Raw genomic sequence first — 11,770 nt, 5'->3', positions numbered from 1 at the left:
TCGGCTTCAGACGCGTAGATAACTGTGTAAAGAGGTCCAGCGAAAGTTGAGCGAGCAAGGTGAAAGTCAACTTTGGTCGCGTCCTCTCTTGTCCCCGTCCACCTCACTCGCTCGCTTCCCGCTTAGGCTGAAGTGCTCGCGTCAAGGCTCTGGACCACCCAAGGCACTTCGTCATCAGTCACAGTGAGCCTACCACCCACGACGGTCTCTCCTGCCCGTTCTCCCACTCGCCTCATCGCCCCTCTACGCACAGGCCTCGCGTCACTCGCTCACACTATCTCGGAACTCGCGCAGCGCAGCATGTCTTCGGGAAACAGGTTCTACGCGCTGTCGCTCGAGAAGCAGGCCGAGATTTGTGAAAGGTTCGAGGAAGGGGAGGTTTTCGAGGGCGCGCTCGAGTGGCTCAACGCTGTCCGCGACTTGCTCAAGCTCTACGAGTACAACTCGTCCTGCAAGTGCGTTTCTCAAATGGGACGAGACTGCGGAAACGCGCAAAGAGCTGACAGGTCACCGAATTCCAGCTTGCAGGTCAAGACGACGATGTATGCCCAGGTCAAGAAGCTCATCCCCGACTCGCTCAAGCTCCTCATGAGCGACAAGCGCGGTAACAACTTCACCGGCGAGTCGCTCTCGACGGCATTGGCGCACGTCAAGTGGCTGCTCAAGTACGGCATTGAGGAGAAGGAGTGGTTCGGCGCGGGCATCAAGTACACGGACGTCTTCCAGAACCTCGTCGTCTGCTCGAGGTCGAAGCAACAAACAATCTTCGTTGCTCACCTCAAGCTCAAGTCGGAGGAAGTCGTCTTTGAGCCGATTCCGTTCGCCGCAGACGAGGCCAAGACTCTTGTACTCTACACCGCGCAGGCCAGCCTGAACAAGAAGAGTTGCGAGCCCACTCTCAAGACTGCGACTGTTTCGTTGCTCGAGCGCAAGAGGGTGGGTCGCACCAAACGGGTTTCGTATCCGTCAACAAAGTCTGACTTGAACTTCCCTCTCGCGCAGAACATCGAGGCCCTCGTCCACGCGGCCGGGGGAGGCTCAAAGCAGAAGCTCAAGATCGTCCTCATCTCGTCTGCGACGAAGCCTGACCTCATTGACTTTGACGTGAGTCTGCCGTCCGAGTCAAACATGCGGTTTCGGCGAATGCCATGGCTGGCGGAAGGACGGAGGCTGACCATGCTCTTTGTCGCAGCTCGAAGACTTCGACAACAAGGCTCGCGACATCATCAATGTCCCGGTCGTCGAGCGTTACATCAAGGTGCTCGGCAGGGAGAAGGAGTTCGAGGACTACACCGGCGAGCGTGGACTCGTCAACACTCTCAAGAAGTTCTACCGCTCCCTCAAGATGTACCGGCCGTACACGCCCGCCGAAGACAGCGACGACGATGTGCTGGTCGCACAGAAGAAACCGACCCTTCAGCTCGTCTACCCCTCGGTCTTTGCCAACGCCCTCTCCCTCGCTCACCTCGGCAAGCTGCTCAACCTCGTTCGCGAGAGTGTCGGCTACACGGGCGACGACGACGAAGAAGGCGGATTTCTCCTCGTTGGCTTCGCGGCGTGAGTCTTGCGTTGACCTTCTCAGCGTTGTAGCAAGACCCACTGAACAGGCCACTCCCCTCGCAGAAAGGAACCCAAGGAGCCTGAGCTCTTGCTCAACACCTCGGCGCTCGACCAGTTCGGCGTCGTCGACTTCGGCGAGTTGATCAAGATCTTCGAGATTGCGGAGGAGGAGGAGGAGATGTGAGTTCACCTTCACCCGACTGAGCCTGCAAATACTTACCAGCGAGATCCCGATAACAGTGTCCTCGGAAAGGAGCAGCTCGTCAAGGGCGGCATCGACGCCTCGCGCGCCGAGTGGCTTTCGCTGCTCATCAAGGCTGTCGGCGAGCCGACGAAAGACATCGTCCGCGGACACCACATCGCTTTGACGAAGGGCGGCAAGCTCGCCGGCAAGATTCTGCGCGCCTAGACGGCGCCGGACGGTGAGCGAGCGGGGGCGCCGGCGGGCTTGTTCGTTTTCCTCTCTCTTCTCCCTCCGTTCTGTGAAGCACCAATCTCTTCGACCGCCTCGAGCATCGCTCTAGACTTGTTGACTGCAAGAACATGGTTGCATCTGTCGTCTATGGTCTACGTCTGCGAGACGAGGCGGACATCACGGAAGGATTAGATTGCTCAGCGACACAGCACGAACGGAGGCGACGACCGTTCAATCGAGTACGGCACTGCAGGGGGAAGCGTCAGACGAAAGGTAGGGGTAGGCGAGGCGAAGCAACTCAACGCATTCTTCGACAGCGACCGAATCCTCTTGCCGTACTTGATGAGGAGAAATGGTGCCGGTATCTGCGATGGCGAATGTTAGCGGCGAGTCGGCGGAGCAGTCCGACGGCAGGCGTACGAAAAGAATGCTGCGAGAGCAGAGGTGAGGTTAGCAGACGACGCGGAGGAGCGAGGATGAGCGGACTTACGCGAGGCCACCTAGTAGTGAAGAAGCACCTTGAATGCCGAGCTTGTTGTACATTTGCGTCGCAAAGAGCGGGAATCTGTGGGAGGGTTTGGTTAAATCAGCGTCGTCGCGGGTGACAAGATCCGGGCGAAGGACGTACCCTGCGCCAAAGCCGGAGCGCACCACAGTGTTAAAAGAAAGGGCGGAGGCTGCGTTCCTGCACCGTTGCAAATGAAGCCGCCGGGCGGATGAGAAAGGAAGAAGAGGAGAAGGAATGGGAGAAGCGGTGATGCAAGAAGTCAGCTTCGCGCTTTTGGACACTCATGGCCCGTCCTGAGTCTGTTGGAGCCTTGATGCGTACCAGAGATAGGTGTCAATCTGCGGTGAGGAAGGATAAGTCAAAGTTGGCATGTTTCGAGGCAGGTCTTCCACGCGCTTACCAAATAGTTGAAACCGGTAAGGAAGACGTAGAGAATGGTCGTGCCGAGCATGACAATGGCGAGGATAGGCGACCAGATCGAGATGTGCGGGTAGGCGCCGGTCCAGCCGAACCAGAAGAAGGCGACGGCGAAGAGGGGCGAGGCGATCACCATGGGCTTGAGACGCTCTTCGGGCGGGACCATCTTGGGGCGGAGGGCGCGGTGCTTCTTCATGTATTGCGGGTTGAAGTAGAAGATGTAGCCGCAGACGCCGATGACACCGCCGGTCAGGAGGGCGAGGAAGACGAGTCCGGACTCGCCGCCGTTCAAGCCGTGCTTGCCCTCGAAGACGATGGGGATGGCTTCGAAGAGCAGGTAGACGACACCGTAAACCTGGGAAGAGGAGCAGTCAGCTTCAAACGGACCAGAGAGGCCAGATCAGTTGCAGACGCACGAGTGACCTGTAAGGAGCGAAAGGCGTCAGTCTCAGCGACTTTTGACCAGGCAACGAGAGGGCGACGCACATGTAGATAGTGATGATGAGGAGCATCGGCTCCTGCGCGGCCATAACGAATGGCTTGAGAACGGTACGCTGGAGAGTCGCCTTGATACCGCCCTCCTTCTTAATGTCGAGCTCGGCGTGGTAGCGCGAGTCGCCCGTCTCCTTGCGAAGGCGCCTGGCCTCGGCTTGGAGGATGACGGGAACGTAGGTTTCCGGCAGGAAAGCGACGAGGAGGATGCCGCAGAGTCCGGCGAATGCGGTGAGGACCCAGAAGATCCAGCGCCAATTGGTGCTGGTGACTTGCATGAAACCGGAGATGATGGGCGCCAGGGCGGGACCGGCGAAGCTATGTCAAACTGGAGGTCAGCACGAGCGCGAGAAGAGGGCACGTAAGGACTTACGGCATCAGCGCAAAGATCGCCATGGCGTCCCCGCGACGTTCCGCATCCCAGAGATCGGCGATGACACCGCCAGAGTTGGTAAGGGGCGACGCGGCGAAGCAGCCGCCGAGGAAACGGAAGACGATGAGCGAGCCGATGTTGGGTGCAAGGGCGCAGCCGATCTGGAAGCCGATGTAGGGCGGCCAGACGACCAAGAAGACGAGGCGACGGCCGTAGCGCTCAGACTGCGAACGAGGGGAGTCAGCGCGCCCGATAAGCGAGACCTCCACTCTCAAGTCGAGGAGGAGCGGCGTGAGATAACTCACGAGAGGGCCCCAAAACAGTGGTCCCACACAGCTGTGAATGGAGTTGTCAATCAAGAGTTGCATGAACGCAGAGAAGATGAACGCACTATCCGGCGACGAAGATGGCGATGAGGAGAACGCCGACTTCTTGCGAGACGTGGAAGTGGCCGATGATGGACGGAATCAGGTTCGACGGCGCAGACGATGCGAAGGCTGCAAAGCGACGCAGTTGTCAGCAGCTCTTCGTGCGGAGCCGTGGGTGGAGTCGCCGCTCCGAAGGTGGAGGTCGAGTCGGGTCGCGCGAGCACGCCGCTCAACGACGCAAGACCGACTGTGCATGGCGCTGCTACTTACTTGCGTTCAAGACGAGGAAACCGGCGAGGGCCGTCAACGCCCAGCGGTACCACACGCTCCAGGTATGAGGACTCAGGTGTTCGCGCCCCTTGAGCGTTACGAGGAAAGGGTCGCCGCTGTTGCACGATGTCAGTGCCTCTCAAACGACGTGGGAGAGTCGCAGAACGTACCCAGCGGGATCCTCCTTGCCCTTCGCTGCCGTTGCGGGGTCCGGCTTGGGAGGCGCATCGACCTCATCCTCCTGATCGTTGAAAGCCCTGTCCTCCTTGTTCTCGCCCTTCTCGAGGTCAACAGCGTCCCGTTCTGCCAACGTCTCTCCCGAGTGACTCGATCTTGAGGACGGGATGGACTGTTTGCGGGCGGTCGTTGACGACTCGGCGGGCGGAGCAGCGGGCGGAGGCGAGACGAGCGAGCTGTCGACGACGGGCTGAGCGAGGACGGGGAGGCCCGGTTGAGTAGCAGTCATGTCGGGCTGGTGTGCAACCATGATATGAGCGCGATACAGAGCAGAGGGGAGGAGAGCGATGTTGACGGAAGAGAGCTAAGGCCGAGCCAATTTTACGGCGGCGCAACGTCGGGCGGAGGCAGCGGGCCCTGAGTAAGCTCTCGGCCGTCTCGTCGGATTCGCCGTATCGTGGTAAGCAGCATTGCGCGAACGACGCAAAGTTAGGATGGCCTCCAAAGCATGTACTGTAGGGATGAGCCGGTGGCCGACCAAGAAGAAGGTGGCTGGGCGTGACAAAGGTGGACCGGGTGTGGTCTGCCGTACGGGGCGCACTCGGTGTCGGTAGCAGGAAGAACAAGGCACAGGCGGTCGCGGAAAGCGCGAATGAGTGATTGGAAAGTGCAGCGAGGGCGACAAGGATTCGGAGCGAGTACGGAGGCGACGGGAATGACTCGGGTAGACCGGAAATGCTCGCGCCGCCCGACGCGCCATATGCTAGCTCCACTACAATGCCTCCGTGCCACACCGCTGCCTTCCCGAGCCCTGCGCGGTCAGAGAGATGAGGCCGGGAGAGGTGGTCAAGGTAGCAGGATGTGGGTCTGTTCGAAGTGTGCGAGTCGGGGGATCAGCTCGAATAGCGTCGTCACAGAGTCCACAGGAGCAGCAAGCCGAAAGAGCCGGCGAGAGCGCAGTGAAGAGAACTGGAGAGGGTGGAGAACGGTTCGACCGCAACCACTCCCGCTCACCACGATGCTGGCCGCTCGAACGAGTGTACGACTACTGCAAACGGCTCCCCGGATAGCCTGTGCGGGTGCCCTTCCGCTCGCTCGCCCTCCCGCCCCCTTCCCATCTTCATCAGTCCCGGACCTCTCTCGACGAAACTTCACGCGACACACGCCTCGAGGGCCCACGCGAACACCACCACCGTCAGATGAGGGTCCTGTCGACGACGAGGCGGCGGCGCTGGCCAGGATCAAGGACGTCAAGGGCGTGTACGACGAGGACATCCCTGTCACCACCATCGTCATTGTCGATCCTACGAACGGCTCTCTCCTTCCGCCAACGACGCTCCGTTCCGTCCTCGCAGCCCTCGACCGAGACCGGTACAAGCTCCTGCTCGTCGACCGGAAACACAAGCCGCCCATCTGCAGGATCATCGACAAGCTGGAGGAGAAGAAGCAGGCGCAGGAGCGGAAGCAGAAGGAGAAGGAGCAGAAGGCCAACACTCGTACGCCGGGAGCTGGGTCGACGAAGGAGGTGCACGTCACGTGGGGAGTTTCGCCGCACGACCTCCAGCACAAGCTGAAGAAGGGCAGAGGGTTCCTCGAAAAGGGATATCGCCTCGTCGTCGTCATTGAGTCGAAGAAGGGAGTGCCGCCGGTCGACAAGCAGGGCCAGAGTGCTGTCCTGAAGCAGATCGCGACGATTCTCGAGGAGGTCGGCAGGCAGGCGGGCCCGCCGAGCGGAACCTACCGGGAGACTCAGCTCGAGTTTGCCCCGAAGCCTCAACAACAACAACAACAGCAGCAGCAGCAAGATGCATGAGCTGTGAGTGATCAGCTCGGCGTGATTCTGCATCGTCGCTGACCGTCGCCAGCTGAACAGCTTCCGTCGCACTTTTCACCTCTCCGTCTGCCTTGCTCCGCACGGCTGCCTCCTCCATCCATTCCACTGCATCTATGGCATCCCATATACCGACAATCGAGTGCAAATCATCACAAGTTCGCGTTGCGTTCTTGCACGAGACCCGGTTCGAGCCCGTTACAAGCTGAGGAAACGAAGCGGAGTCGAGGAGCTTGGCTTAGTGGAGTCGATTGAGTGAGCTTGAAAGCGCAGTACTGCGCGTCAGGCTCGAGCGAGGGACCCTTTCATCGCGAAGTCGCTCCTCTCCCCGACGAGTCGCGCGCCTGTTTTCCTCGTCACTCACTCTCCGGGGAGCGCACGAACCCGCGCGCTGGGCTGCCGCTGTCTGTGGCTTATTTGGACACTCGTACGAGTCCCTGTAGCCCGCTTGCGCTCATCGACACACGACGACACCGGCCTCACCGCTTCACTCAACCTCGTCCAACCTGATCGCTCCTTTCGACACTCTCGCTCGTTTCGGATAGCCTGAACGGTCGCAGCAGGATGCAGGGACAGCCCTCTACGCCGTCTACAGGCAAAGGGTCGGGCGCGCTCGGCCGCTTCCTCAACAAACTCCGGACGCCCTCTTCAGGAGAAACACCGCCCGGTGCTGCGTCGTCGTCGCCTCATGAGGGCGGGCCGCGGTCCTCGTCGCCATTTGGGTCGCTGATGGGGCGGAGGAGCAGCAGTAGGGCGTCGATACGGACATTCGACAGCGCGCACAGCTCGAACAGCCCCCGACCCCCTCCTCCTCCCTTTCCCGCCTCGCTCAACGCCAGCTCGACCAGCCTAGCCTCTGCCAACTCGCCACGATACGCGTCCTCCTTCTCCCTCGACGATGAGCTCGACCTCGAGTTACCAAGCTTCCACGCGCCGTCAAGCGGGCCCTACTCCTTCGGCGGGTCTCCTGCCAACTCCTCGACCGACCTGACCGCCCTGCCACCTCCGCCACAACCCTTGTCGTCGGTTTCACGACCAGGGACGTCCATGTCGACACGGAGTCGAACAGAATCAGCAACGCAGGGTACGGACTGGAAGTCGTCGCTTTCTTCGGCGACAGGTCGAAGCGTGGGACGGGCGCCGCTCAGCTCCAGCATTGCTGATGGAATGGCGGACGGAGAGGATGACGGCGAATTGACGCACAAGGTGCCTAAGCCTTCAGAAGTGCGTCCGTCTCGCTCGTCTTTCGCTGGTCCGACATTGACAGCTTGTACACAGCTCATCCCTCGCGCACCGCTCACTCGCCTGCCGTCCAACGATGCATCTTCCGCGCACCCCTCTCTCGCTTCAACCTCGACCACCCCTGGCTTCGGCCGCGCAGGCTTATCAAAGTCCGCAACTTCCACCTCGACGACAGGTCACTCGACAAGCGGACGACGCTTCTTTGGCGCTCGGTCGACCGGCACGTCTGGCGTCGTCGGCCGAGCGAGGCGCGTCGTCCCCCCTGCAGGCGGTGTCGCAGCTCCGCAACTTCCCCCGCCTATCCCTGTCGTCTCGGCAGCCAGCACCGCCGGTAATCTCTCGACGAACACGACGCCTGAGAGTGCCGGAACGCTGAGCGAGGCGGAGAGGAGTTCGACAAGCGTTTCGAGCAGCCGGAGGGATGCCAGTCCAGGCGCAAGCGATGTCAGCAGTGCGACGCCGAGTAGAGACTCTTGTGCGTCCTTTCCGCTGCCCAATTTGCGAAGGGTACTGACGAGCATCGTCTATAGCTCCCGAAGTCGAGAGCCGTCCGCCTCCACCTGGTCGTCCACCGATGTCGCCAAACGGTCACGGCCGCTCTCGCTCGGAGATCCCGCCTTCTTCGCCTCAGATGGTCCAGCCCGTCGACCGCAATGCCTCGACAGTCACTATTGGCGCCGGAAGCTACGGTCACAGGTCGGCGGCTTCGACCCGCCCTGGTTCCTCAGTGGGTCATTACAGCGGTTCCGACGGCGCCGACACGTCGCCAGACGCCGGTCAACTCGGCGCCGCTCGCAGTCATCTCGCTCGTCAGCGGTCACATCTCGGTCTCGGAAGTGTCGCCGAGCAACAGGCTCTCGGCAGCACGGCGTTCCGGAACCGCTTCCTCAACAGCGGATCGTCCGCGTCGCTCTCGTCCATCCAGTCGTCGAACAACAACTCTCCCGACCTCGGCTCAATGTCGGCTCTCTCCTCTTCATCCTCGCGCGCCTCGCCTCCCTCCTCCCTTGGCCAGTCGCACAGCTCGACCAGCTCGGCCGGCGGCTTCAAGCTCGCACCGATGGGCTCGTCGCTAAGTCGCAAGAACTCGATCTCGATGCTCTCGGCAGTCACGGAAGGACAGCCAGTCTCGACTGCCCGAGCCGCCTCTCTTGACATCCGCCGCGAGACGGTTGCGCACCGAGTTGCCGGTCAACTCGCTGACGGAGGCGCGCACGCTGGTCGCGCAAGTCTCGACGAGCGCAGGACCTCGCCTCCTCGCGACACGATTGTTCCGTATTCGCACCGCAGGACTACTTCGCGAGGCGGCGACCCCAGCATCCTCAGCGAGTCTGGCGCCTCGTCGAGCACGCATGGCGGTACGACGCTCGTCAACACGGCATCGACCTCGTTGCTTAAGCGCAGCAACAGCGAGACGATCACGCAGGGAATGGTCCACCAGCCGCAGGTATCGGCTGCTCCGCCCGTCTCAAGCATCGCCGTGTACCGCGACGAGCCGCAACCGCAGCAGGCGCGCCCGCCTGTCGCTCGCGTGCCGTCAGGCGGTTACCAGCAGATGCAGTACCAGCAACCACCTATCGCCGAGATCCACCCCGACCCGAACCAGCCTCAGCAGCCTTCCTACGAGCAGCAGTACCAGGATGAGAACGCCTACGACGCTCGTTACACCCACTCCGCTCCGGCACTGCCACCCGCATCTGTCCCGCCTCAGCAGCACGCCGTACCCGCCTCTGCCGCCCGACCCGTTCTTGCCGAAGTCAACCGTGGCTATGCTCCGCCGCCTCAGCCTCAGCCACTCGGTACGCAGCAGCGACCGACCGGAACGCTCTATGCGCCCTCGACAGCGCAGAAAGGCGGCGACTACCATGTTCCGTTGCGAGATCGCTCGCCTGGCGTTGCCGAGGTCACGCCCAGCGTCACGGTCCAGCAGGCGCACTACCAGAGTCGACAAGTTTACCAGCAGCAGCAACAGCAGCAGCAGCAGCAGATGCAGCAGATGCAGATGATGGGTTTCACGCCCGGCGACGCTCATGCTGCCGAGAAGCGTCTGCCGAAGCCTATCTGGGTGAGTCTGTTGCGTTCGTCCTTTCTCGTCCTCCGAGCTGACGCTGCGATTGCTCCACTCAGGTGAACGGCAAGGCGTACAACAGAGCAGGCATCCTCGGTCGGGGCGGCTCGTCCAAGGTCTATCGCGTTATCACCGACCGCAACGAGGTGTACGCGCTCAAGAAGGTCGACACTCGCAACGACTCGGAGTCGCGAGCGAGCTTCATCAACGAGATCACCCTCCTGCGGAAACTTGCGGGCAAGCCGGAAATCATTCAGCTCGTCGACTCGGAAATCCAGGGCAAGTATGTCATTATGGTGTGTTCGTTTCCTTGCACTGCCCCGAATGTCATACGCTGATGATCAAGGACGTGTGCGCAGGTGATGGAGGCCGGCGAGACCGACTTGAACTCGCTTCTCGCGAGTTACGCCGGCAAGCCAATCAGCCTCAACTTCATTCGCTACATCTGGGAGCAGGTGCGTCTGGGTACTCTCGCGTGCTCCCAGTAGCTCACCCGTTGGTACTTGCAGATGCTCTCGGCCGTCCAGGTCATCCACGAGGAGGCGGTCGTCCACAGCGACCTTAAACCCGCCAACTTCGTCCTCGTTAAGGGTCGACTGAAGCTGATTGACTTCGGCATTTCGAAGGCGATCGCAGCCGACACGACCAACATCGGCCGCGACCAGCAGATTGGAACGGCCAACTACATGCCGCCCGAAGCGCTCAACGACACCGGTCTCGGACAAGGCGGGAAGAGGCTCATGAAGGTGCGTCCTCGACAAACGGTCGCTGTACAAGCTTGCTCACATCCTAACGACTTGCCCCACCCAGCTCGGTCGCGCTGCGGACGTCTGGTCGCTGGGCTGCATCCTGTACCAGATGGTGTACGGCGGGGCTCCCTTCTCCCATCTGCGCGACATCGCCATCAAGATCGCCGCGATCTCGAGCCCGAAGACGCGGATCAGCTTTCCCGAGTACGCTGTCCCGATCGGCAAGCGGGGCGAGGACCTGAGTGAACACAAGTTCCTCGTCGGGCCCGACCTGCTCTTCGCCCTCAAAAGCTGCCTCAAGTACGATGCGAAGCAGCGAGCGACGATTCCGGAGCTCCTGCAGCAGCCGTTCCTGCGACGGTCGGGAGACGAGCAGGCGCCGGGTGCGTCGACTTCCTTCGTGCGCCGCGCCTTAGTCGCTGACATTCGACTTGCAGGTGCTGTGCCGTCCACGAAGTACCCGTACATCAACGATCGCTTGATGGAAGCCGTCGTCAAGCACGTCGCGGACAAGGTGCACAAGGCGCCCAAGGGCGCATTGACGGAGGCCGACATCATGGACGTCGCACAGGTCCGTCTCGCTGCTACGATCGTGCACATGAGTCTGTGATTGACGCATCCGTATCACAGGGCTTGCTACAGCAACTCTGGGGCGTACAGGATACCCTCCGACCTTAGTGCGGGCTGATCTCGATGCCACCACGCCACCTTCGATACCCTTGCATCCCCTTTCTTGCAACTATACCCCGCCTGCAAAAAGCGACACGCCACGGACGCACACATCTGCCCATACTCACCTTCGTTTGACCGAAACCCTTCGCCTTTCTCCCCCATGTCTATTTTGTTCTTCCGTCCCTCCTTCCGTTGATTGTCCTCTACCAGCACGGCTTCGTACTCTCTTTCTTACAGTAGGGATCCTGTATGCAGCCATTCAATCGCGACGACGATGAGGTATGGGCGTGGATGAGCAACTCGCCTCGCTCCCGGTTCCGCGCGCTCTTGCGACACTCGCAACAGTGTCAGCAGAAACCTACGATTCCACGAGCTAGTCTGTCCTTGCTGGAACAGCGACGTGCGCAATGTCAACTTGGGTGCTCGCTGGTTTCTCCTCCTTCGTCCGCTAGCCTTCACCTCACGTGCCACAGAAGGCTTCGCTTCTTGCTTACCAGCCTCATTGGATTGCTTATCGCGCGCTTGACGCAACGCGCGGCCTTCGCAACGCCTGTGCGGCCCTCAACACCCTCGGTTGAACGACCCTCTCGGAGGGGGCATACACCTCGACTCGGCTTGTGCGACGGTG

The 11,770-nt window shown here is 61.0% G+C and overlaps 4 protein-coding genes across 4 annotated transcripts; 3 read left to right on the top strand and 1 right to left on the bottom strand.

Annotated features, from left to right (window-relative positions):
- Positions 1-300: 300 nt before the first annotated feature.
- On the top strand, positions 301-1,969 carry RHTO_02185 (uncharacterized protein; the record flags this gene model as incomplete). Its single annotated transcript, XM_016415863.1, has 6 exons — positions 301-455; positions 522-936; positions 1,003-1,104; positions 1,193-1,557; positions 1,624-1,740; positions 1,801-1,969. 6 exons carry the CDS (start codon positions 301-303, stop codon positions 1,967-1,969), a joined length of 1,323 nt encoding a protein of 440 aa, XP_016272072.1.
- A 237-nt stretch (positions 1,970-2,206) lies between these two features.
- On the bottom strand, positions 2,207-4,890 carry RHTO_02184 (MFS multidrug transporter; the record flags this gene model as incomplete). Its single annotated transcript, XM_016415862.1, has 14 exons — positions 2,207-2,222; positions 2,279-2,340; positions 2,396-2,405; positions 2,466-2,540; positions 2,604-2,660; positions 2,805-2,821; positions 2,884-3,255; positions 3,317-3,323; positions 3,387-3,710; positions 3,766-3,989; positions 4,071-4,101; positions 4,157-4,262; positions 4,404-4,519; positions 4,574-4,890. The coding sequence occupies 14 exons, from the start codon at positions 4,888-4,890 to the stop codon at positions 2,207-2,209; spliced, it is 1,734 nt and encodes a 577-aa protein (XP_016272157.1).
- A 708-nt stretch (positions 4,891-5,598) lies between these two features.
- RHTO_02183 (translation initiation factor IF3) lies at positions 5,599-6,393 on the top strand (the record flags this gene model as incomplete). Its single annotated transcript, XM_016415861.1, has 1 exon — positions 5,599-6,393. The coding sequence occupies one exon, from the start codon at positions 5,599-5,601 to the stop codon at positions 6,391-6,393; it is 795 nt and encodes a 264-aa protein (XP_016272001.1).
- A 582-nt stretch (positions 6,394-6,975) lies between these two features.
- On the top strand, positions 6,976-11,148 carry RHTO_02182 (serine/threonine-protein kinase TTK/MPS1; the record flags this gene model as incomplete). Its single annotated transcript, XM_016415860.1, has 9 exons — positions 6,976-7,635; positions 7,690-8,128; positions 8,184-9,718; positions 9,781-10,017; positions 10,081-10,176; positions 10,231-10,467; positions 10,532-10,853; positions 10,908-11,041; positions 11,101-11,148. 9 exons carry the CDS (start codon positions 6,976-6,978, stop codon positions 11,146-11,148), a joined length of 3,708 nt encoding a protein of 1,235 aa, XP_016272075.1.
- Positions 11,149-11,770: the final 622 nt, after the last annotated feature.

This window comes from Rhodotorula toruloides (genome assembly GCF_000320785.1).
Source record: "Rhodotorula toruloides NP11 unplaced genomic scaffold Scaffold17, whole genome shotgun sequence".
NCBI classification, from domain to species: domain Eukaryota; kingdom Fungi; phylum Basidiomycota; class Microbotryomycetes; order Sporidiobolales; family Sporidiobolaceae; genus Rhodotorula; species Rhodotorula toruloides.
This window is presented reverse-complemented; position numbering and strand designations above follow the sequence as displayed.